At 40.2% G+C, this 26,048-nt stretch overlaps 2 protein-coding genes across 2 annotated transcripts; both read left to right on the forward strand.

Moving 5' to 3' along the window:
* Window positions 1-264: 264 nt before the first annotated feature.
* LOC142173615 (uncharacterized) lies at window positions 265-1,248 on the forward strand. The gene is made up of 2 exons (XM_075239238.1): window positions 265-429; window positions 718-1,248. Exons 1-2 carry the CDS (start codon window positions 265-267, stop codon window positions 1,246-1,248), a joined length of 696 nt encoding a protein of 231 aa, XP_075095339.1.
* Window positions 1,249-13,011: 11,763 nt separating this feature from the next.
* On the forward strand, window positions 13,012-16,567 carry LOC107804631 (pentatricopeptide repeat-containing protein At2g39620-like). Its single transcript, XM_016628549.2, has one exon. It carries the CDS (start codon window positions 13,173-13,175, stop codon window positions 15,786-15,788), a length of 2,616 nt encoding a protein of 871 aa, XP_016484035.2. The 5' UTR covers window positions 13,012-13,172; the 3' UTR covers window positions 15,789-16,567.
* Window positions 16,568-26,048: the final 9,481 nt, after the last annotated feature.

Raw genomic sequence — 26,048 nt, forward strand, 5'->3', positions numbered from 1 at the left:
AACGAGATTGTTAATTTTTTGCAGTACCGGATCGTACCTGAAGGCAAGAAAGAATCTCAAGTGCTTCGACGAAAAGCTGCTCGTTACTGCCTAATTTGAGATAATTTATATCGAAAAATGTTTGGCGGTCCTTTAGCAAGGTGCCTTGGACCCAATCAAATGGAGTACATGATGAGGGAAGTACGTGAAGGACACTGCGGAAAACACGCAGGTGGAAAATCTTTAGTTAAAACACTAATCAAGGCAGGATACTACTAGCCTAAAATGGAAGAAGATGCGGAAAATGTTGTAGCCAGATGTGATAAATGTCAACGATATGCCAACAATATGCATCGACCTGCTGAGTTATTACATACAGTTATTTCCCCAAGGCCATTTATGAAGTGGGAAATGGATATAGTAGGGCCTTTACCACAAGATAAAGAAAAGGTACAGTTCTTATTAGTGTTAAGAGATTACTTTTCAAAATGGGTAGAGGCAGGAGCTTTAAAACAGGTACGAGAGAAGGAGGTGAAAGACTTCATTTGGCAAAACATTATATGCCGGTTTGGAGTCCCAAAATAAATCTTATGTGATAATGGCCCACAATTTATAGGATCAAAAATCACGGAGTTCTTTCAAAGTTGGTAAATCAAATGAATAACCTCTTCACCTTACCATCCCGTGGCAAATGGACAAACTGAGTTAACGAATAATATTATCATCAATAATTTGAAGAAGAGACTAGGAAAATCGAAAGGTAATTGGCCTGAAGAATTACCAGGAGTGTTATGGGCTTATAGAACCACAGCAAAAACAGCCACGGGAGAAACTCCATTTTCGCTTGTGTACGGTTCAGAAGCTTTAATCCCGGTTGAAATAGGAGAACCAAGCACGAGATTCACATTGGCAACGGAAGAGTCGAACGATGAGGAATTAAGAACAAACTTGGACTTACTCGAACAAAGAAGAGAAGCATCTTTAATACGGATGGAAGCACAAAAGCAAATCATAGAACGATACTACAATAGAAAGGCTCACCTCAGGTACTTCAAAATTGGGGACTTCATTCGTAAAAAGGTTTTCCAATCAACGAAAACAACCGGAGCAGGAAAGTTAAATCCAAATTGGGAAGGACCCTATAAAGTTCGAGGTATCATTGGAAAAGGTGCCTACGAGTTAGAAACCATGGATGACAAGGTTTTACCCTCGAGTTGGAATGTTGTTCATTTAAAGAAATACCCACGGTTAGGTATCGTTCAATTATGATTTTTGTTTTATATAGTTAAAATTATACTAACAATTTTAGATGATAGACAAAAAGCTAGCCCACACCAAATGATGATATTAGACCTGAAGGACACGCGGAAGCAACATTATTCCCGGTCTAGGGTTGCAACCTTTCTGATGAAAATATAAAGGGTTAAGCAGTCATCATCTAATTATATATACCTCCGAGTCCTGTATGTTTTTCCTTTTCAGGAAATGGACCATATGGAAGGAATAATCAAGTGCTCGAGATTTCATACTTCAAAGCTCAAACACTTGGGGGACTATATATATATATATATATATAAGGAAGGCAAAAAAGACTGGAAAAGTCAGAATTAAACAGATGCTGCAAACTCCGATGATCTATGTAAATCTCACAAGGAACACCATACAAATATTGCCACTATATCTTGAAGGCATGAACAATAGCTGCTAACTCAAGTCGTGGAAAGGATAGTTCTTTTCGTGCACCTTCAGCTATCTGGACGCGTAGGCAATCACCCTACCGTCCTGCATCAACACCGCGTCGAGACCAATCCGCGATGCATCACAATATACAGTAAAAGACCCTGAACCTGTAGGTAATACCAATACTGGGGCTGTAGTCAAAGCTGTCTTGAGCTTCTGAAAGATCTCCTCACATTCCTCTGTCCACCTGAACGGAGCATCCTTCTGGGTCAGCCTGGTCATAGGTGCTGCAATAGATGAGAATCCCTCTACAAAGCGACGGTAATACCCCGCCAAACTAAGAAAACTCCAAAACTCTGTAGCTGAGGACAGTCTGGGCCAACTCTGCACTGCTTCAATCTTCTTTGGATCCACCTGGATCCCCTCACTCGATATTATATGACCCAAGAATGCCATTGAGTCTATCCAAAACTCACACTTTGAAAATTTTGCATATAACTTCTTTTCTCTCAAGGTCCGAAGTGCAGTCTTTAGGTGTTGCTCATGATCCTCCAGACTCCGGGAGTATACCAGAATGTCGTCAATAAACACAATGGCGAATGAGTCAAGATAGGGCCGGAACACACTTTGCATCAAGTGCATAAAATCTGTTGGGGCATTGGTCAGCCCAAAAGACATCACAAGAAACTCATAGTGACCATATCTGGTCCTGAAAGCAGTCTTCAGGATATCCGACTCCCGAATCTTAAACCGATGATAACCTGAACGTAAGTCAATCTTGGAAAACACTCTGGCACCCTGTTACTGATCAAATAAGTCATCAATACGAGGCAATGGATACATGTTCTTCACTGTGACTTTGTTCAACTGACGGTAATCAATACACATTCGCATAGAACCATCCTTCTTCATCACAAATAAGACAGGAGCACCCCAAGGTGACACACTGGGCCGAATGAAGCCTTTATCAAGCAATTCGTGTAACTGCTCTTTCAACTCCTTCAATTCATGAGAAGCCATACGATATGGAGGAATAGAGATGGGCTGAGTGCCCGATAACAAATCAATGCCAAAATCAATATCTCTGTCGGGGCGGCATGCCCGGAAGATCATCTAGAAACACATCTGGAAAGTCCCTCACTGCTGGAACTGACTCAACTATAGGGGTATCAATACTAACATCTCTCACATAAGCTAGATACGCGTCACACCCCTTCTCAACCATTCGTTGAGCTTTAAGAAAAGAAATAACTCTGCTGGGAGTATACTCTAAGGTACCTCTCCACTCTAATCGCGGTAAACCTGGCATAGCCAGCATCACGGGTTTAGCATGACAATCAAGAATAGCATAATGGGGCGACAATCAGTCCATGCCCAAAATAATATCAAAGTCCACCAGGGCGTGGCTGTTGTGATTGGCTCGGGCCAGGTCTGCTGGACTGGCTGCTAGAAACACCCCGTGTAGGAGGCACACTAGATACTGGCGGTGCATAATAAGGATCCTGGGGTCTAGAAGGAGGTGGAACACCGCTGGAGGCTGGAAGAGTTGAATGAACGGGGCGGCTCACATAACTCCTACCATGGCGAGTTGTTGAGGCACGAGCTCCAGAATAATAACCAGCCTCTTGAGACCTCTTGGCCTCCCTCTCCTCTCTATCCTGGGCAAACATGCCCTCGAATCTCCTGGCAATACCTATAATTTGCTGATAAGAAATATCCATCTCCAATTCCCTGGACATACTACTCTGGATGCTAGGATGGAGACCCTCAATAAACCGTCGAACCCTTTCTCGAACTGTGGCAACTAAGGGCGGTGCATGTCGGGCCAAATCACTGAAGCAAACTACATACTTTGACACAATCATAGCACCCTGGCGCAGCTGCTCAAACTCTATGCGCCATGAATCTCTGAGGCTCTGAGTGACATACTCTCTCAAAAACATGTCTGAGAACTGAGTCCATGTAAGTGAAGCTGCCTCAGCAGCCGGACTACTCAACTCATAAGCACGCCACCACTGATAGGCTGCTCCTCTAAGCTAGAATGTGGTAAAAGAAACCCCGCTCGTCTATGCTAAGCCTATAGTACGGAGAATATGATGACACTCCTCCAGAAAACCCTGAGCATCATATGTAGCCAATCTACTGAAAGTAGGTGGGTGGTACTTCTTGTACCTCTCAAGTCTGAGCTGCTCCGCCTTAGAAGCTGATGCCCTAACCTCGGGCTGAGCTGGAGCTACCAGCTGCATTGGTACAATCTCTGGAACCTGGTCGACCTGAACCCGCTGCTCTGGAGTACCGGCGATGGGAGTCTATGCTCTTCCCCCGGCCTGAGATGTGGCAAGAGCAAGTGGAATCAATCCAGCCTGAGCTAAGGTGCTGAACATGCTCAGAAATAAGGCTAGAGTCTCCTAGAGGGCTGGTGCAGCAACAGGTATCTCAGGTGTCTGCCCTCCAGCTTGAGCTACTAAGGGTTCCTCTGTAGCGGCTCGTGCGGGTGCTCTGACTCCACCACGTGGACGTCCTAGGCCTCTCGCGGCTCTAGCAGGGGGCGCGGATGCCTGTTCATCAGATCTGCTTGTATGTGTCCTCACCATCTGTGAGAGAATAGAATACAAAAATTTAGAATCTCTGAAGTCAACAATTTTTGCACGACAAGGAATCAAAGTAGTGAAATTTTCCTAACAGTTTCAGAGCCTCCCAAAGATAAGTACAGACATCTCCATACCAATCCGCGAGACTCTAATAAATCGGTTTGTGACTCACGACACCTATGAACCTAGAGCTCTGATACCAACTTGTGACGGCACCTAGTATCTACAACTAGGTAAGCCTAACATTATTTTGCGGAATAATGAAATAAAAATATAAATTTAACCAACTATTCAAAAATACACAACAAATCCCAAAACCCGGAACATCATGAATCACAAACTACAGAAGGAAAGTCTAGTGTCTCTATACATCAGAGTCTAACAAAAGAAAAATACAGAAGATAATGGACATGGGAAATTGCAGAAGGGGACTCCGAGGTCTGCGAACGCGGAAGATATACCTTGAAGTCTCCAAAGCTGTCCCGGCTCACTGATAGTGCGGCTGATAAGGAATACATAGATCTGCACACGAAAAACATGTGCAGAGAGTAGTATGAGTACACCACAATCGGTACCCAGTAAGTGCCAAGCCTAACCTCGGTCGAGTAGTGACGAGGTCAGGTCAAGGCCCTACTGGTAAATATATAATAAAATAATATAGAGTGTAATACCGCAATAAAATAAAGGCTAAAATTTAACAACAATGAAATCATAGAAGGTAACAGCTTAGTACACAGAAACACAATAGGGGGTCTCCCGAGATACCGTCTCGTAGTCCCAAACGTAAATGTACAGGGGGATCTTCCAGAATACCATTCCGTAGTCCCAAAGCAAATGTGTAGGGGGATCTCTCAGAATACCGTTCTGTAGTCCCAAAGTAAATATGCAGGGGGATTTCCCGGAATACCGTTCCGTAGTCCCAAAGTAAATGTGCAGGGAGATATCCCAGAATACCATTTCGTAGTCCCAAAGTAAATATGCAGTACAGGGGGATCTCCCGGAATACCGTTCCGTAGTCCCAAAGTAAATATGCAGCGCGAATGATAGAAATACAACTACATCACGAAGTTCTTACAATTTAGACTAAGTACCAATCAGGGAAGAAGTAGGAAATTCACTAAGCATGCTGCACATAATTCATATAAACAATTAAGACACGTAAACATGTTGTATTAGACTAAACATGATAGCTATACATATTGGAATAACTCAATTAAGAATGAGAATAGATTAGTACTCATTAAAATGGTATAACTCAAAATAACAGGAAAACATGTTGCTGCTCAGTAAGAAAATCGGGTTTTACACAAACTAGCCCGTGTACGTACTCGTCACCTCACGTACACGGCGCTCACATATCACAATAGTTACAAATCTTAAGGGGATTTCTCCCACACAAAGTTAGGCAAGCCACTTACCTCGAACCAAGCTCAATCAATCGATCACAATGCATTTCCCATGAATATCCGGCTCCGAATGGCCCAAATCTAGCCAAAAGAAATTACATATCATAAATACAACAATAATAGACCCATCTAATTAATGAAATCAACACTTTAACAAAAATCCCGAAATTAACTCAAACATTGCCCGTGGGGCCCATGTCTCGGAATTAGGTAAAAGTTACAAAATAGGAACGCTCATTCCACCACGAGTATAATCATACCAAAATTACTAAATTCTGATACCAAATGGTCCTCCAAATCCACAAATCAAACTTCCAAATCCTTAGCCTCCAACTTCCAATTTCCACCATAAGTACACACTAACTAGGTGAGAAAATACATGGCAAAGCAAGATTATTATAAAAAATAAGCACAAGGGAGTACCTCAAGAAATGCCTCGAAAATGCTCTCAAAAATCGCCCTAAACCGAGTTTGCAAAGTCAAAAATGACAAAAATCGTGAAGCCCTTCGGTTTTAACCACTGCCCAGGTATTTCCGTACCTGCGGAGCCTGGGCTCACACGTACGTGTGCACTTGTGCGGCAAAATGTGCGCATCTGTGCAAATCATTTACCCCCTCTGCCTTCGCACCTGCGATGAAAGGGCCGCATCTGCGCGTGCGCGCATGCGGAATTCCCTTCCGCTTCTGCGGACCTTGCGCACCTGCGAAGACCCCTAACGCATCTGCGAGCATCGCAGATGCGGAAAACACCTCGCACCTATGACCCCTGGCACTCCTCCATTTTCCCGCTTCTGCGCCAAATTGCTCGCACCTGCGGGCAGCCTTGCGCAGGTGCTATTACAGCAGAACCAGCAAAAGCACCAGATTTTCCTAAGTCTAATTTCATTCCGTTAAGCATCCGAAACACACCCGAGGCCCCCGGGACCTCAACCAAACCTACCAACCAATCCTATAACACCATACGAACTTAGTCGAGCCTTCAAACCACATCGAACAACACCAAAAATCATGAATTAAGCACGGATTAAAGCCTAAGAACTTAGAATTTTCCAATTTCTACAAACGACGCCGAACCACATCAAATCTAGTCCGAATTACCTCAAATTTTACACACAGGTCACAAATTATACTACGAACCTACAGCCACTTTCGGAAATCCATTCCGAGCTGGATATCAAAATTTTCACTATCGGCCGAAATCGCCGAAAAATCTAACTTTCGCCAATTCAAGCCTAAATTTACTACAGACCTCCAAAACATATTCCGGATGCGCTCCTAAGCTCAAAATCACTCAACGGAGCTAACGGAGTCAACGAAATTCCATTCCGAATTCATCTTCACACAGTTCTGACTACGATCCAATTTCTAAGGCTTAAACTCACAACTAGGGACTAAGTGTCCCAAAACTCCCTGAATTCCATAACCAATCACTCCAGAAATTCCCAAAAGTAGAAAAGAAATTGTGCTTAAACCAGATATTAGGGGATCGGGGCTCAAATTCTCAATACGACCGGCCCGGTCCTTACATCAGCGATTAACTTCTTCACAGCATCCTGCTCGACAGTTTGTTCATTTTCATGTTATTCATTGTTATGAGTAGTGGATATTTCTGGTGATGCTTCTCTTGAATTGCGTGGGGTTCCTTGAGGTGACGGAACTGGAGTTCCTTCCACCTGTTGGTTGTTGTCATTGACATTCGACATGATTCAGTTGAGAGAGAGTGATTTGGAAAGTAAGAGAAGATTATAAGATTCCCGGTAACGGAACCAATTTGTTTAACCAAAGAATTGGATTCTCAGTTAAAGCCTATTTTTAGAAGTACTCGGGTTACTGATAATCAAGAAATTCAATATTCTCTCAGAAATAAGAAAGGGAATTAGAATAAGAAATGACAAAATAATCAATTGAAAGCACAAGAAAATAATTATATTCCAATAATAATCAGAACGTGTCCTTACAAGTAAAATTCCCTTCCCTTATATAGGAATTTACAAATATAACGTTTCTTCCCTTTTATGACCGAATCATTATGAGCATTAATGACATTAATGAAACGTTATAATTGGCAATCGTAACTGTTCATGAAGATTCTGTAACGGTTCCGATTCTTCTTCCACATTAATTAGAGGTTCATGAATCTTCCTTCTTTACTGTCTTGATTCATCCTGCCTATGTCTCTTCACTGAGTAATTTAGGCTCGAGCAACCGTACCCTTTCATCTCGTGAGTGATTTTCTCGTACCTGTTGTAAATAGTGAATCTTTTAATACGACACTCCAGTTGTCATCTTCTTAGTGATCCACGCATCTTGCCCTGTCATCCTCATATAATTTCACGTGTAATATTTATTTTTTACTAATACAGCTATGTCCAGAAGCACCTAGATCTACACACGAAGTGCAAGGTGTAGTATGAGTACAACCAACTCAGCAAGTAACAATAATAACTAAGGAATTGAAGATAGTGACGAGCTACACAGTTATAGTTCACTTTCGGTAATTCCAGCAAAGAATAGACAAACTTTAAAATCTAGCAGTTTAAGTCAAATCAATTCTATACAGTTCAAGTTCATGTAATCCGGATATAAAAATCTTTAAGAGAATTTCACAACAATGACAAATAGAAACTAAGTGCAACAACAAATGAAAAGCAAGTACAACCTCTCAGGGCAACAGTCACTCCACTCGTCACAACAACTCAACCACTCGGCTCTCAGCCCCCTGCACTCACACTCAATGGATACCCGCGCTCACAGGGGGTGTACAGACTCCGAAGGGGCTCCTACAGCCCAGGCGCTATAATCAATAGAGCCTGATCCGCACGGATAACTCACGTGCCATAGTATCAATATCTGGATCCGCATGGACAACTCACGTGCTGCAGTATCAATATCTAGATCCGCACGGCCAACTCACGTGTTGTGCGGATAACTCACGTGCTATAGTATCAACATCTCACAATCAGGCCCCCGGCCTCACTCAGTCATATATCTCTCCAGTCTCTCGGGCTCTCAATAATCATAAAATCAGCCCAAACAATAAGGATATGATGCATCAATAATGAACAATAGATACTGAAATAAAATAAACAAGTAAACTGTGACTGAGTACAAAACAACAATTAAGCAATTAGTTCAACATGTGCACGACCTATATGGGTCCCAACCGTACCAACATATAGCCTAAACATGGTTTCTAACGTGACTTACAGTCAAATTTTCACAACACATAGAGAGCACATAGCTAACAACAAGTTATTCAACTTTACAGTTTCCACTGGACGGACCAAGTCACAATCCCCTCGGTGCACGCCCACACGCCAGTCACCTAGCATGTGCGTCACCTCCAAAGTAATCACATTATACCCAAATACGGGGTTTCATATCCTCAGTACCAGATTTATAACTGTTAATTACCTCAAAACGAGAAATTCCTTACTCTGTTATGCCTTTGTCTCGCAAATCGACCTCTGAATGCCTCGAATCCAGTCACAAATAATTCATTTCAGTCAATAAAATTTATTGGAATTAATTCCATAAGAAAATACTAATTTTCCATAAAAATTCGAAATTTAACTCAAAACATTGCCTGTGGGGCCCACGTCTCGGAACCCGATAAAAGTTACAAAATCCAAAAGCCCATTCCACCACGAGTCTACCCATACTAATTTTACCAAAATCCGACCTCAACTTGACCTCCAAATCATCAAATCTTATTTCTAAATCTCTAAGTTCAAATCTTCAATTTACACCTCAAAAACATGTAATCTAGTCGGAATATTCGATGATAATTCAATATTATGGAGTAGAAATGATCACAAGGGACTTACCTCATGTTTTCCCGTGCAAACCTTGCTCAAAAATTGCCCAAACCGAGCTTGAAATGCCCAAAAATGGCAGAAGCTCGGAACCCCTCTGTTTTTGTACTGCCTAGGGGCTTTCGCACTTGCAGCAACTTGGCCGCTTATGCGCCAACCGCATGTGCTGAAAAAGCCCTCGCATCTGCGCCTTTTCCCGCATCTGCGTGCCTTTGAGCACTTCTGCGCGTGAAGGGCCGCATCTGCGGCTCCTGACCCAAGCATCCCTGGCCGCTTCTGCGGCCCCCTTTCTCGCTTTTGCGGCTTCGCACCTGCGGTTCCCACTCCGCTGGTGCGATTACACCAGCAACAACAAAACTTCAACTACTTCTTTAACTTAATTCCAAGTCCGTTAACCACCTGAATTCAACCTGAGGCCCCCGGGACCTCAACCAAACATACCAACCAATCCTAAATCATGATACAAACTTAGTCGAGGCTTCAAATCACCTCAAACAACGCTAAAATCATGAATCATACCCCAATTCAAGCCTAATGAACTTTGAAATTTCTAATTTCTACAAACGACTTCGGAACCCATCAAATCAAGTCCGATTGACCTCAATTTTTGCACACAAGTCATAAATGACATAACAGACCTATTAAAATTTTCAAAATCGGATTTCGACCCCGATATCAAAAAGTCAACCCCCCGGTCAAACTTTCCAAAAGTTCAACTTTTGGCATTTCAAGCCAAACTCCACTACGGACCTCCGAATAATTTTTCGAACATGCTCCTAAGTCCAAAATCACCATACGGAGCTGTTGGAATCATAAAAATTTAAATCCGAGGTCGTTTACACATAAATCCACATCCGGTCAACTTTTCTAACTTAAAATTTTAAATTATGAGACTAAGTGTCTCATTTCACTCCGAATTCCTTCCGGACCCGAACCAACTAACCCGATAAGTCATAAATTAACTGTAAGGCATAAATTGAGCAGTGAATGGGGGAACGGGACTGTAATACTCAAAACGACTGGCCGGGTCGTTACACTGAAGCTTCCAGCTTCTGCTGCAACCGCACCTGCGCAGTTGTGAGCCGCAGGTGCGTGAAAAGCACCGCAGAAGCGGATTGGGCGCAGATGCGCAAGTACAACAGCAGAAGCACGTCGCAGATACAATGTACAAGCCGCAGAAGCGGTCGGGCCAGCTTAGGAGGAAGCCACATCTGCGATGCATTTTACGCAGATGCGGAGCCGCAGAAGCGGTTTGCGAGCAGTAGAAGCGAAAGGCATGTTTGGCAGAACGCTTTAAGAATGGGAAAACAACTATTTTTTGCCTATTTCTCTCTATTCTTGGGCGATTTTGGAGCTTTTTGAGAGGGGATTTCAACTAGCAACTTGAAGGTAAGTTAATTCTACATATTTTGAGTTAAATACATAGATTATGGATAGATTATAACCTATAAATTTAGGAAATCAAGGGTTTAGATGAAAAACCTTGATTTTTATTTTAACAAATGAGATTTTAACCACGAAAATGGTTATGGAATTGGATGGAAATTATATATTTGAGTTTTTGAGATTATGGGTAACGATTTCCTCTGAAAATTTCCGGAATCCGGGCATGTGGGCCCGGGGTGAATTTTAGAAATTTACCATTTTGGATAGGGTAATTAATTTAATAGTCTAATTTCGAATTATTGAGCATGTATTAATTATTTTATATAACTTTTGGATAGTTTCGGATTTTTCGGCACCGAATTGGGATTTTTACACGACATTGTGATCGGGAAGTGGGCTTTGAGACAAGGTAAGTCTCTTGCCTAACCTTGTAAGAGGGAATTTACCCCATAGGTGATTCATATTAATAATTGATGCTAATTGTGGGGGCTACGTACGTACGAGGTGACGAGAGTCCGTGCGTAACTACTAATTATGTTAATGTCCGGGTAGTTTAGAACTCAAATCATGAATTACTTGTGATAATTGCATCTTTTATTTGATTAAATTACTGGAATTATATTATAAATTATTTGAGGAATTAGTAAAAGATTGAAACTTCGTATACTCAAATTTTGTGTAAATTATTGAATTGTTAATAAAGATTGAACATCCTACGCGTTAAATATTATAATAACTTCTCATTCCGGAGGTTCATAAGAAAATGTCCTCATTTTTTGTGGAGCGGGCCGAACGCCTCGGCAGTATAGATGCACCTATGGATCGCGTCGTACGTTCCTCGGTAGTATACACGACACTCTGGATCGGGCCATACGACCTCGGCAGAAATCGTGCCTAATAATAATAATTACACGATACCTTAATATTTTAATTGCAGCTTATGAAGCTAAATTGATAAATTAAAAATCATTGAAATTTAAGGAATTTATTTATTTCTGCTTGTTTAGAAAATTATCGTTGTTCACCTAAAAATCATGTTTAATTAAATATTTCTATTGTAATAATATTGAGCCATAGTGAGTGTCAAAGTCGACCTCTCGTCACTACTTCTTCGAGATTAGGCTTGATACTTACTGGGTACACGTTGTTTACGTACTCATGCTACGCTTGCTGCACTTTTTGTGCAGGATCCGAGACAGGTACTATCAGAGGACCTATCGGAGCGCACCCACGTTATCTAGAGGCTTAGTAGTGAACTGCCTTTCTGAGTCGTTCTGCAGCAACTAGTACCTTTTCTTGCATTTGTATTCCGTCTATTTTATTTTATACAGTATTTAGAATTTTATATAATCTACTAGATGCTCATACACTTATGACATCAGGTCTTGGCACACACACTAATAGAATTTTTGGATTTAATTATTTTACTTGGGTTTTTAATTTATCTTATTTTCTCATATCTTCTTAATTTTTGAAATTTCGAGGAGTTTTATTACTCGGATAATTTTTATAGAAATGAATATATGTTTAAATCATTAGTTGACTTGCCTAGCTGGGATGTTAGGCGCCATCACGACCTATAGGTGAATTTGGGTCGTGACAATCTCTTAGCATCATTAATTACTCGAGAAATTAACCATGTTCCTCTGTTTTTTCTAGTCCCACATAAAATTTACCTTTAGACTTGTCAAAAATATAGTAAAGTCGGTCACATGCTCTATGGTTAATAGTATACAATCTCTAACTCCTATGATCTAACGTTGTAGGAAAAAGAAAGAAAGGAACATGATTGGATGGAAAACGAAGCAAATTAGTTAGATGGTGATATAGAAGCATGAGATTTGAGCCATTAATTGTAACTCTTTAGATAAAATCCGAAGATCAATTTATGATGGTTAAGTATTTCTTTTACAATAGCAATAAAGATAAAGAGGTTCAAAAATTATTTTAAGTCACAAGTTCGAATTTTAGTGTGACATGATAGGACTATAGATTTTTTTTATAGGACTATAGATATAGATATATATGTTCTTTTTTTTTTTGATTTAATCAATTAAATTCTAAATCTTCGGCTTATAATAAAGCATTTTACCCGTTGCATATATACATTATACTCCACAGCGTATGAAAATGGGTTTTGGTTAAAAAAAGAAAAGAAGAATTGAAACGTTTTAAATATTCTTGCTATTTAAAACCCATAATGCTCATTGTCGAAAGTCTCCAAACTGCAAAAGTTGAAAACTCTCGAATCGCCCTGCGTTTTGAGTCTTCAAATACTAGTCGGTTATATACAAACAGAGCATGAAAGCTGGAAAATGAAGTTGAGATGTTGTTCAATACTGGTACTAGTACGTAGATTTCATTGTCAAGAATTACCTAAGAACACCCTCCTCTCTTCGTGCAAAGACCTCTCCTCTCTTCTCCAACTTCACGCTCATCTAATCACCTCTGGTTTTACTTTCAACACTTCCACCACTACCCTTCTTATCAATTTGTACTCTTCCTTCCAAAAATGCTCCTTTTCTCGCTCCCTCTTCGATTCTTCACCCAACCCACCTGTCATTCTGTGGAATTCAATGATCAGAACTTACGTCAGAGTCAATCAGCACGAAGAAGCTCTCAAACTGTACGTTTCAATGTTGGAAAAGTCTATTCAGCCGGATAAGTATACCTTCACTTTTGTGCTGAAAGCTTGCACTGCTATGTCTGATTTTAAACGCAGTATCTTGATTCATGAAGAGGTAGTTCGTAGGAATCTGGAAAGTGATGTCTTCATTGGGACCGGGCTTATAGATATGTATAGTAAAATGGGTGATTTCGAGAGCGCAAGGATGGTGTTTGATCAAATGCCTGACAAGGACATTGTAGCTTGGAATGCAATGATTTCTGGGCTTGCACAGTGTGCAGAGCCGGTTAAGGCTGTTGACCTTTTCAAGGACATGCAATTTATTTTTCGGATTAATCCTAATTCAGTGACATTATTAAATTTGCTTCCAGCAGTTTGTAAATTAATGGATATGAGGGCATGTAGGTGTATACATGCTTATGTATATAGGAGAGTGTTTCCAGTTTCGGTTCATAATGCTTTGATTGACACATACTCAAAATGTAATCATCCCAATGTTGCTCACCGAATTTTTCTTGAGTTAACGGGGAAAGATGATGTTTCATGGGGTACAATGATGGCAGGTTTTGCATATAATGGGAACTTTCATGAGGTTTTGGAAATGTTTGATTCCATAAAGAGAACGGGCTTTAAGATGAGCAAAGTCTCAGCTGTAAGTGCATTGCTTGGGGCTGGTGAAATTGGCGATTTACGGAGAGGGAAAGAAATTCATGAATATGCAATTCAAGAAATGATTGATTCCGACATTATGGTTGCTACTTCATTGATGACAATGTATGCAAAGTGTGGATTGCTAGACAAGGCTAGAGATCTGTTTTGGGGAATTAAGGGAAGAGATTTGGTTGCTTGGTCAGCAGCAATAGCTGCTTTCTCACAATCAGGATATCCTCAAGAGGCACTCTCTCTGTTTCGAGATATGCAGAATGAGTATTCACAACCAAATAATGTTACTCTGGTGAGCGTTATCCCAGCCTGTGCAGAGTTAAGGGCAGTGAGATTAGGAAAGAGTGTCCACTGCCATGCTGTCAAAGCCAGTATCGATTCTGATATTTCAACGGGAACTGCCTTGGTTTCCATGTATGCTAAGTGCAATCTATTCAGTTTTGCGCTTCATTTGTTCAATAAGATGCCACTGGTTGAGGTAGTAACATGGAATGCTCTGATAAATGGGTATGCGCAGATTGGCGACTGTTATAATGCATTAAAGATGTTTTCTCGATTAAGGTTAGCTGGATTACACCCAGACCCAGGGACAATGGTTGGTGTGCTTCCAGCTTGTGCCCTCCTAGGTGATGTACGCTTGGGAACATGCCTTCATTGTCAAATTATCAGATACGGGTTTGAGTCAGACTGTCATGTGAAGAATGCTCTAATTGACTTGTATGCCAAATGTGGAAGTTTGTCTTTGGCTGAATTCCTGTTCAACAAAAATGACTTCTCTAAGGATGAGGTCTCCTGGAACACAATGATTGCAGGATACATGCACAATGGACTTGCCAAGATAGCTCTTTCCGCATTCCATTCCATGAAATTCGAATCATTTCGGCCCAATGTGGTCACAATTGTGAGCATCCTGCCTGCGGTGTCACATTTGACATATTTGAGAGAGGGCATGACTATACATTCCTACATAATTAAGAGTGGCTTTCGGTCCCATAAGCTTGTAGGGAACAGTCTTATCGATATGTATGCTAAATGTGGTCAACTTGACCTTTCGGAGCGTATATTTGAGGAGATGAAGAACACTGACACTGTTTCTTGGAATGCTTTACTTACAGCATGTTCTATGCATGGGGAAGGTGATCGTGCTCTTTCTGTTTTCTCTCTAATGGAAAATAGGGACATCGAAGTTGATGCTATATCCTTGCTTAGTGTCTTGTCTGCCTGCAGACATGCAGGCTTGGTTGAAGAAGGAAGGAAAATATTTCACTGCATGCGTGGCAAATACCATATCGAACCAGATGTGGAACACTATGCCTGTATGGTAGATTTGTTAGGCCGTGCTGGCTTGTTTAATGAAATTATGGATCTGCTTAAGACAATGCCTATGGAACCAGATGGTGGAGTTTGGGGAGCCTTGTTGGATGCATCTAGAATGCATTCTAATATCGAGTTAGCAGAGGTTGCTTTGAAGCATCTTGTCAAGCTTGAGCAAGGAAACCCAGCTCATTATGTGGTATTATCAAGCTTGTATTCTCAATCTGGTAGGTGGAATGATGCAGGTCATACTAGAGTAAAGATGAATCAAACTGGACTGAGAAAGACTCCAGGCTGTAGTTGGGTTGAGGTGAAGAAGGGGATATGAATTTTATGTAGGTGCAATAGAGAGAGCCATTGGTGTTTCTCTTCGGTGAACTAGTCTAAGGGTGGCAATCCAACTGCTGAAAAATCTCCAAGATTTTGCTGGGTACTTAGTGCCACACATCTTCAAGGTTGATCTCCAATATCTGCAAAATTTAGCCAGCTTCAAGCTCCACCTATAAATTCTAGGATCTACAACTGATATTAAGGCCCCATGATGTTGGCGGGAAACAGAACATGGTTCACAAAATTCATGTTCTTAGATGAAAATGTAAAAGGTGAAACATCAACTGATATTTAATCTTATATCAGACCTTAAGGTTCCAATGTCGGAAGGGATCAACACGTGGTTTGCTCACTGAAACATGACCAGAACAACAACAACAACAACAACAACAACAAACCCAGTGTAATCCCACATAGTGGGGTCTAGGAAGAGTGGTGTGTAGGCAGACCTTACCCCTATCTCGCGTAGATAGAGAGATTGTTTCAACTGAAACATGACCAGAAGCAAGACGAAATCTGCAAATGGTGGGATATACAGCATCTTGATGTGTTCTCAGGTTCTGCGGCTTCCCATACAGTCTTTATAGGTGTTTTGGTCTCTTTTCCAATGTTAGGTGGTTCATTTTGCACTAAATAAGAAGGCTAGAACTGTATTTAAAGGGTGATGGGAAAATATTGGAAGTGCATAATCCAGTGAATCTTTTATTAACCTAAGACCAAATCCTTTACTTTCTCCTAAAGGAAAACATTAAATAATATTTTATAATCTTGTTCGGAGGTTTTGTTCCTAAAGTATTCAAGTCTCAAAAGCACTTGATGTTTGAGTTTCAACTTTTCTCTTAATACTCTTGCAGGTTGTTCAGGTACTTATATCTGTTAGCAGGAAGAACTCTTGGGAAGAAATAGTTCACAGCAAGCTTATTGGAATTCTAACAAACATGTTTTATGAAACGGTCTAAGAATACCCCTTGCTTTCGAAAATGGTCTAACAATACCCCTCATTATACTATTGGGTTATCTATACCTCTATAGTCATACTTTGGGTTCAAATATACCCCTCATTTAAACGGAGGGACACGTGTTATCGTCCTGTTGACCAATTCTAAATATCTCGTAATTAATTAAAAAATAATTTTCTAAAGCAATTTTTTTTGTAAAAACTGAAAAAAACTGAAATTGTTTTTACTAAAAACTGAAAAAAAAACGAAAATATTTTTTTTCCACTTTTTACAAAAAACCTGCTTTAAAAAAACTGAAAAATATTTTCTAAAACAGTGTTTTTGTAAAAACTGAAAACCAATTTTCTAAAGCAATTAAAAACTGAAAAAAAACTGATTTTTTTAAACTAAAAAAAGAAAAAAAATTGTTTTTTCAGTTTTTACAAAAACATTGTTTTAGAAAATTATTTTTCAGTTTTTTTTTAGTTTTTACAAAAACATTGCTTTAAAAATTATTTTTCAGTTTTTTTTAAAGAAATATTTTTCAAAAAACTGGAAAAAACTATTTTTGATTTTTTCAGTTTTTAGTAAAAAAACATTCATTTTTTCCAGTTTTTACAAAAAATTGATTTAGAAAATTGTTTTCCAGTTTTTACAACAACATTGTTTTAGAAAATATTTTTCAGTTTTTTTAAAGCAGTTTTTTTGTAAAAACTGAAAAAAAAATATTTTCGTTTTTTTCAGTTTTTAGTAAAAACAATTTCAGTTTTTTTCAGTTTTTACATTAAAAAAAAATTGCTTTAGAAAATTATTTTTTAATTAATTAGGAGATATTTAGAATTGGCCAACAGGACGATAACACGTGTCCCTCAGTTTAAATAAGGGGTATATTTGAACCCAAGGTATGACTGCAGGGGTATAGATAACCCAATAGTATAACGAGGGGTATTCTTAGACCATTTTCGAAAGTACAGGGGTATATTTGGCCCTTTGCCGTTTATGAAATCCCTAAGTTGACTAATAGAGCTCTTTCAGCTACCCCTTTATTTCTTATTCATCGGATTGATCTGATTAAAGAATGTGAACTCATATTTGCTAGGGAGTCTTGTGTATTCAAATGTTAGGGAGTCTTATGTCAATGCTAATTTGCTTTTCCAGTTGGGAATGCTGTATTCCTATTGGTTGGTTGATGTTTCTGCTGATAAAGTTACAGAATCAGGTCTACTAGCAATCTCATTTTTGATTGTTTGTATGTCGTACAAAGAGATAGGTTTTGCTTAAAGGTGAGTTTATTTGTTGTATTCCTATTGGTCTGACATTATCGCAATCTCATTACATTAAAACAGTACTTGAAAAATTTAAGTACTTAGATTTTAAAGTTGCAAAGACTGCAATTGACGTGAATCTTGCACTTGCAAAGGACAAAGGCCAAAGCATATCACAATTGGATTATGCTCGTGTGTTGGAATGTTTAATGTATATCATGAATTGTACTCGACCAGATATAGCTTGTGCTATAAGTAAATTGAGTCGATACGCGAGTAATCCAGGTCAATCTCATTTGATGGAGATGAAACGAGTTTTGGGATATTTAAAACATACCCAAGACTTTGCTTTGCACTATAGTAATTATCCTGCGGTGATTGAGGGATACTGTGATGCAAATTGGATAACCGGTTCAACTAATTCTAAGTCCACAAGTGGATATGTATTCACTATTGGTGGAGGAGCAGTATCTTGGAAGTCGTCCAAACAAACGTGTATTGCCCGCTCTACAATGGAGGCTGAATTTATAGCCTTAGATAAATCTGGTGAAGAAGCTGAATGGCTCCGGAATTTCTTGGAAGATATTCCATTTTGGCCCAAACCGTTGGCACCAATATTCATACATTGCGATAGTCAAGCGGCAATTGGAAGGGCTGGGAGCGTTATGTATAACGGTAAATCTCGTCATATACGACGAAGACATAAAACAGTTATGCAGCTACTCTCTAGGGGGGGTCATCACAATTAACTACGTAAAGTCAATCGACAATGTGTCGGATCCACTTACAAAAGGCCTAACTAGAGAGGTAGTTGAAAGATCATCAAGGGAAATGGGACTATGGCCGATGACAAGTCATTGTGGCGGTAACTCTACCTTGAGATCCCAAGATCTAGGTTCAAGGAGATCAAACAAAGTCATTAACGACGGGTTCAACATTGTCAACTAAATTTTTTGGTCCATTCTCGTGATGAGACAATGTTCAGTACCAAGGATAAATGTCATGACTCAATTCTCCCTCCGTAGGACATCGTGACGGCACCTAGTCTCTACGACTAGGTAAGCCTAAACAAAATTCTGAAATAATAAAATGGAAGTAAAACTTAACAACTAACTGCAACAGATAACTAAATAATTGGTAACAATATCGCTCGGCTCGTGGAGCCCATGTTACGGAACCCGATAAAAGTTATAAAATCCGAAAGCTCATTCAACCACGAGTCTAATCATACTAATTTTACCAAAATCTGACATCAACTCAACCTCAAAATCATCAAATCTTATTTTCAAATCCCTAAGTTTGAATCTCCGATTTACACCTCAAAAACATGTAATCTAGTCGTGTTATTCGATGATAATTCAATATTATGGAGTAGAAATGATCACAAGTGACTTACCTCAAGTTTTCCTTGAATTCTCTCTCAAAATCGCCCCAAACACCGTGCTTGAAGGTCCAAAATTGGCAAAACTCGGAACCCCTTCGAAATGTATATTGTCCAGGGGTTCCGCACCTGCGACTCACTTAGCCGCTTCTGCGGTCTCGTAGGTGCGAGAATTCAACCGCTTCTGCGGTTTCGCCCATCCTCCACTGGAGCCGCTTCTGCGAGCTAGGAGTCGCTTCTGCAGGCTCGCATTTGCGAGGCTAGCTTCGCTTCTACGGAATGCTCGCTTCTGCGATAGCTGGTGCGCACATGCGGCTTCGCACCTGCGATCAAACCTCCGCAGGTGCGAAAATACCAGAAGCAAAAATTCCAGCAGTGGTTTTAAGTCCGAATTCGATCCGCTAACCATCTGAAACTCACTCGAAGCCCCCGGGACCTCAACCAAACATACCAGCAAGTCCTAAAACATCATACAAACTTAGTCGAGTCTTCAAATCACATCCAACAACACTAAAAACACGAATCACACATAGATTCAAGCCTAATGAACTTTTAAACTTCCAATTTCTACAAAACGACGTTGGAACCTATCAAATCACGCCCGATTGACCTCAAATTTTGCACACAAGTCATAAACGACATAACGGAGTTATAAAAATTTTCAGAACTGGATTCCGACCCCGATATCAAAAAGTCAACCCCCCGGTCAAACATCCCATAAATTTAACTTTCGCCATTTCAAGCCTAATTCCACTACGGACCTCCAAATAATTTTCCGGACACACTCCTAAGTCCAAAATCACCATACGGAGCTACTGGAATCATCAGAATTCAAATCCGAGGTCGTTTATACATAAGTCAACATCCGGTCGACTTTTTTAACTTAAGCTTTAAGCCTTAGAACTAAGTGTTCTAATTCATTCCAAAACCTCACCGGACCCGAACCAATTAACCCGGTAAGTCATAAAATAACTGTAAAGCATAAATTGAGTAGTAAATGAGGAAACGGGGTTGTAATACTCAAAACGACCGGCCAGGTCGTTACATTCTCCCCCACTTAATCATACATTCGTCCTCGAACGTGCCAAGAGTTGTTTCCAAGCCATCACATCACTATTCCATCTACCACGCACATACCCGAGGGTGATCCCATGTCACCCTATTCTGTGTAAATTGTATAGGCCTGACAACACAGCATAATTGAAAATTATTACTTCAATCTTAGCCCATAAACCTTGGAATTCAATTTCCAACATTCAGAATTTCTTTTCAAGACTTGAATCTCACATCTACATGTTGTATGAGTTTGAACAAGCTATATCAAGCCATAACCATAACCCCAGATATAATCACCTAACATACTACACAACTCGCATGCTCGCAGCACCAGTTTCGATCATATTGACTACTCCAAAGTAACCCGGTAATAGAATTAAACCCCATATCAAACAAAACCTTGTTCTAAAACCTTCGTACACTGTTGATAATGAAAGAAACATGCAAAATCTCATAACACCTTATCAGATCGACAAGTCATGGAGTTCTCCGCCCCAACCAGAACCATAGTCACTTTCTAAGCCGACCTTCAATATTATCCTCCCTATATACCGTAATCAAATCTGATAGTATCCATTCTAGGTCCAATGACCTTATATTATTAAACACAACTATCCCATTGACATGCCACACCAATACAACTCAATCCACAACTGCAACCTTGTACCCAAAATGGAAGATGTCTCAAAGTAGAGAACCGCATTGTAAGTTCAACAAGCACCACCACAACTGTAATGCTATAAGCTCATTATATATAGTAGAACCAAGACACACAAATTTAATAACAGTAACCAGCTCTTCTAGAGCTCACATTAACATCACTCGCACAGACAACTCACGTGCTATAGTATCAATATCTGAACCCGCACGGACAACTCACGTGCCAATAATATCAATAATTTGAATATCAACAGTCTATCAACCAGGAGAGTACCGTAATACCAATGAACATCCGTAAATCAAAACACAATGCCCCTTTCAACTGTACACCCTTCTCAGGGATTACCGAGCAACTATAACATTCATCTAAATATATAACACTAACCATTTCGTTCAGAATTCGTGATCTTCCTTTCAAGAATGAACTGCCACCTCGTACATATAAATCTAAATCCCGCACAACACACCACATTTATCACGTGAAAAGCACGAGAATCTCATTATAAACTCTGAGTCACCAGCAAATTATATACCCTATTAGTTGGAAACTTTTCTCTTGCTTCTTTCCAGGAGAAAATCACAATGCACAACCCGTTCCCCATACCGGTAGAAAATATCCGGTTCAAACCATGGTAGGAACCATTAATAACATTTTGAAATCCATTTTCACCTAATCAAGCTATCAAAACTAAATTCCTCTAACTCGACCAAGCCACACAGGTTGACAAATCCGAAAGTATTGCCACAAAAATCCTATAAAGACCCACCTTATCATAAGAACCAAAAGAACCGAGCATACCAGTACCATATTTATCCAACATGTTACCCATTTGTCCTATTTTCTCCGAGTTTCTTCTGAATTAGCCTCAAGTTGACAATTCTCCTTGTCAGAACACAACGATCCTTACCCAAAGCTCACTACAAGACATCCTAACATAATACCACATCGCCCTAAGGCCCATAAGCCACTGTATTGTTCTTAAGCACCTCCATAAATACCAAAATCGTAACACTCACTTTGAAAATACCTTATGTGAATTTAAAAATTTTCTTCTTACCTTTCTTATACTGAAATGTAGAATCCATAGTCGTATAGAATTACCTCAAGTCCCGACACCATCCAATGTAAATAACCGATTCTAGCGATATACGAATCCGAAATTTTTTCAATTGCCACTCATACGTTTTTCAATCCATTAGCACCTTCTCGAGAGTCACCTATTTTGTTTAAATCTAAATTGCACCGCCCACATGGGCTGAAAGACACGTGCCCCATTAGCACAGTACCACTCAAAGAAGTAACCCTGCCTTAATACCACCGATCAAATTCATACTCTGTGCGCGCTACATCTTTTAGAAATAAGAGCTCACTCATCCCATGATTTTCCTATATTCCTAAAGTGCCATAACTCGTATCCAGAAATTTCCTTACTCAAGTTATTCTCGAACTCCACCTTTGCAAGCCATCACTGATTCCCAAGTATACTTCTGACCAAACAAAAATTTGATACATAACCATGAATTGAATTGTCATTAGCAAACTCCCCACTTGGCTCAAAGCCATAAATTTAAACACTCGATAACTCACGATATCCATACTCTATTACTGTCGTAATACCGCAGCGAGATTTAACTAAATCCTTCATGTGCTCCTATAACGCAAACCATCTAATACTTCAAATTATCTGCAAATCTCGCATTCACCCTTGTGACAGTTAGGTCAACTATTACAACCGATCCCAACTCAAATCGCACAAATATAACCCACTGATGGATAAGAAATCCTCCACACAATATCATAAAAATCACACATTCGTAGATCACCTCGCGGGTTATACCCACCTGCTTAGCCTCAACTGATATCTCCTTATACCCTTTTTCACAACCACAACTACTATGCAATCACTTAATCTTCCCGAGTCTGAACTTACCAACAAGGCATGAGAATTTAATTTGTCCCAAAATTTAATAACGTGAAAGATCCTCCAAAACATTAATTCTCGAGGTTATACGTCATATCAAAACGAAAATCAAGCACCCAATGGCCTTCCTTTACATTTCAAGGAAACACTTCTCGTCACATTCAAATCATCTTAACACATCCCGCAGTTTCATCATACTCATCACAAAGACATTCCACCGCTCATCGAGCCACAAATTCTCCTCGTAGGGACATTACCGGACATATGAGTACAAATGTACAAGTTACAACTGAAGCTACCGAGCTTAAGTTGCGGTCTACCCATGGCCTCAAGTCCTCCAGACTGGCCCATCACCAAAACACATAATACATATCTCGAACCTCGTTCATACAATCATAAGCCGGTGATGCAAAGCTAATACTGAGCGCTCACGTGCGCATACGAATACGTGGAAGGAATTCAAAGAGTTATGTATCAAGCTGAATAAATTTTGCACGATAAGGAAAGAAAGATGGGAAGTATATATCCTAAATGCCCTGTAGCCTCTCGAAGATAAGTATGGACGTCATCATACCGATCCGCAAGACTCTACTAGACACTTGCTCATGACTCGTGAGACCTATGTAACCTAGGCTCTGATACCAACTTGTCACGACCCAAAATCTCACCAGTCGTGATGGCGCTTATCTCAATATTAGGCAAGCCCACAATCTTAATAAACCACCATTCTTTTTAATTTGAAAACAAAATAATTAAATTCAACGAAAGAAATCTCACAAATACAAATATAACACTCCCAAAACCTGGTGTCACTGAGTACATGAGCATCTAATATGAATACAATGTCTGACTGATAAAAAACACTGTCTGAAAGTATTAAACAGTACAATAGCTGAAGGAAAGAGAGACAAGGTCAGCGGACGCCACGCAGCTACCATGATAGTCTCCAACTGGTAACACACTGAGGTCTAACAGTCGTCGTGTCCGGAAGCACCTGGATCTGCACATAAGGTGCAGAGTGTAGTATGAGTACAACCAACTCAATAAGTAACAAGACTAACCTCTGGGCTGAAAGTAGTGACGAGCTCCGCAGGTACAGTCCAGTATAAATAATATTACAAAAATGTAGTCATGCTTTCAAGTTCAATAGTTAAACTCACTACAAGTGAAATAGTTCAATACTGCATGATATGAGGAATATGGCATCCCAGTAGAAAAACCTCATGTAAATACTGGTCACAAATTATTCGGTCACTCGGTACAGTTATGGCCAATCCAGCCCAGGGGTGATCATTTGGTCACTCGGTACTGTTTATGGCTAATCCAGCCTGGGGATATTCCATCCCGTATATATATACACATCGACTGACAGTCAGTCACTCAGTACCGTATAAGGCCAATCCAGCCCTGGGGTAATTTATCCCCAAATGTAACTGATACGGACAAGATCCATGTCCAGGTAATCCACCCCTGGGGTAATTTATCCCAAAATGTAAATGATACGAACAACACAAATAAGTAAGGCACGTCCATGCCTTGGGAAATATCCATCCTGAATATATATATAATCAGTAAGTAAGGCAAGTCCATGCCCTAGGAAGTCCATCCTGAATATATATAATCATCTACGCTCACTAGGGGTGTGTACAGACTGCGGAGGGGCTCCTTCAGCCCAAGCGTAATACAAAGCCAATGTGGCCTACTGCAGGCGGGCAGTCCCGATCCGTATAATAACAAAGCATATAAGGCCTTCTGTAGGCGGGCAACCCCGATCCATATAATAATAATGTATAAAGCCATTATGGCCTGCTGCAGGCGGGCAACCCTGATCCAAAACAATAATAATATATATAAAGCCATTATAGCCTGCTGCGGCGCGTAGCTCGATCCCATAAATATCCTCACAATGGATGAATATGATTGAGTGTGAAATGTATATTTTTTTTTAAACAATTATTTCAACAGCAACACTACCCCATGGGTCCAAAAATATCGGCGCATAGCCTAAATATGATCTTTAATAAGAGTCTCAGCTTAATTTCCAAACACGAGGAGAATATTCGGATAATAACATGATTCTTTATATTTTACAACTTCACAGAATTTATTAAGTCACAATTTCTATGGTGCACGCCCACACGCTCATCACCTAGCATGTGCGCCACCTTCAATAATTGATATAACCAAATTCGGGGATTCATACCCTCAGAACCAAGTATAGAAATGTTATTTAACTCAAACCGTGTAATTCTTTACTCCGCTATGCCTTTGCCTCGTGAATTGGCCTCCACACGCCTCGAATCTAGCCACAATTAATTCGATACAGTCAATAAAATTTATTGGAATTAATTCCATAAGAAAATACTAATTTTCCAACAAAATCTGAAATTTAGCTCAAAAATCGCACGTGGAGCCCAAGTTACGGAACCCGATAAAAGTTACAAAATCCGAAAGCTCATTCAACCACGAGTCTAATCATACCAATTTTACCAAAATCTGACATCAACTCGACCTCCAAATCATCAAATCTTATTTCCAAATCCCTAAGTTCGAATCTTCGATTTACACCTCAAAAACATGTAATCTAGTCGTATTATTCGATGATAATTCAATATTATGGAGTAGAAATGATCACAAGTGACTTACCTCAAGTTTTCCTTGAATTCTCTCTCAAAATCGCCCCAAACACCGTGCTTGAAGGTCCAAAATTGGCAAAACTCGGAACCCCTTCGAAATGTATATTGTCCAGGGTTCCGCACCTGCGACTCACTTAGCCGCTTCTGCGGTCTCGTAGGTGCGAGAATTCAACCGCTTCTTCGGTTTCGCTCATCCTCCACTGGAGCCGCTTCTGCGAGCTAGGAGCCGCTTCTGTAGACTCGCATTTGTGAGGCTAGCTCCGCTTCTGCGGAATGCTCGCTTCTGCGATAGCTAGTGCGCATATTCGGCTTCGCACCTGCGATCAAACCTCCGCGGGTGCGAAAATACCAGAAGCAAAAATTCCAGCAGTGGTTTTAAGTCCGAATTTGATCCGTTAAC

Source organism: Nicotiana tabacum, chromosome 19 (assembly GCF_000715075.1).
Source record: "Nicotiana tabacum cultivar K326 chromosome 19, ASM71507v2, whole genome shotgun sequence".
Taxonomy (NCBI): Eukaryota; Viridiplantae; Streptophyta; class Magnoliopsida; order Solanales; family Solanaceae; genus Nicotiana; species Nicotiana tabacum.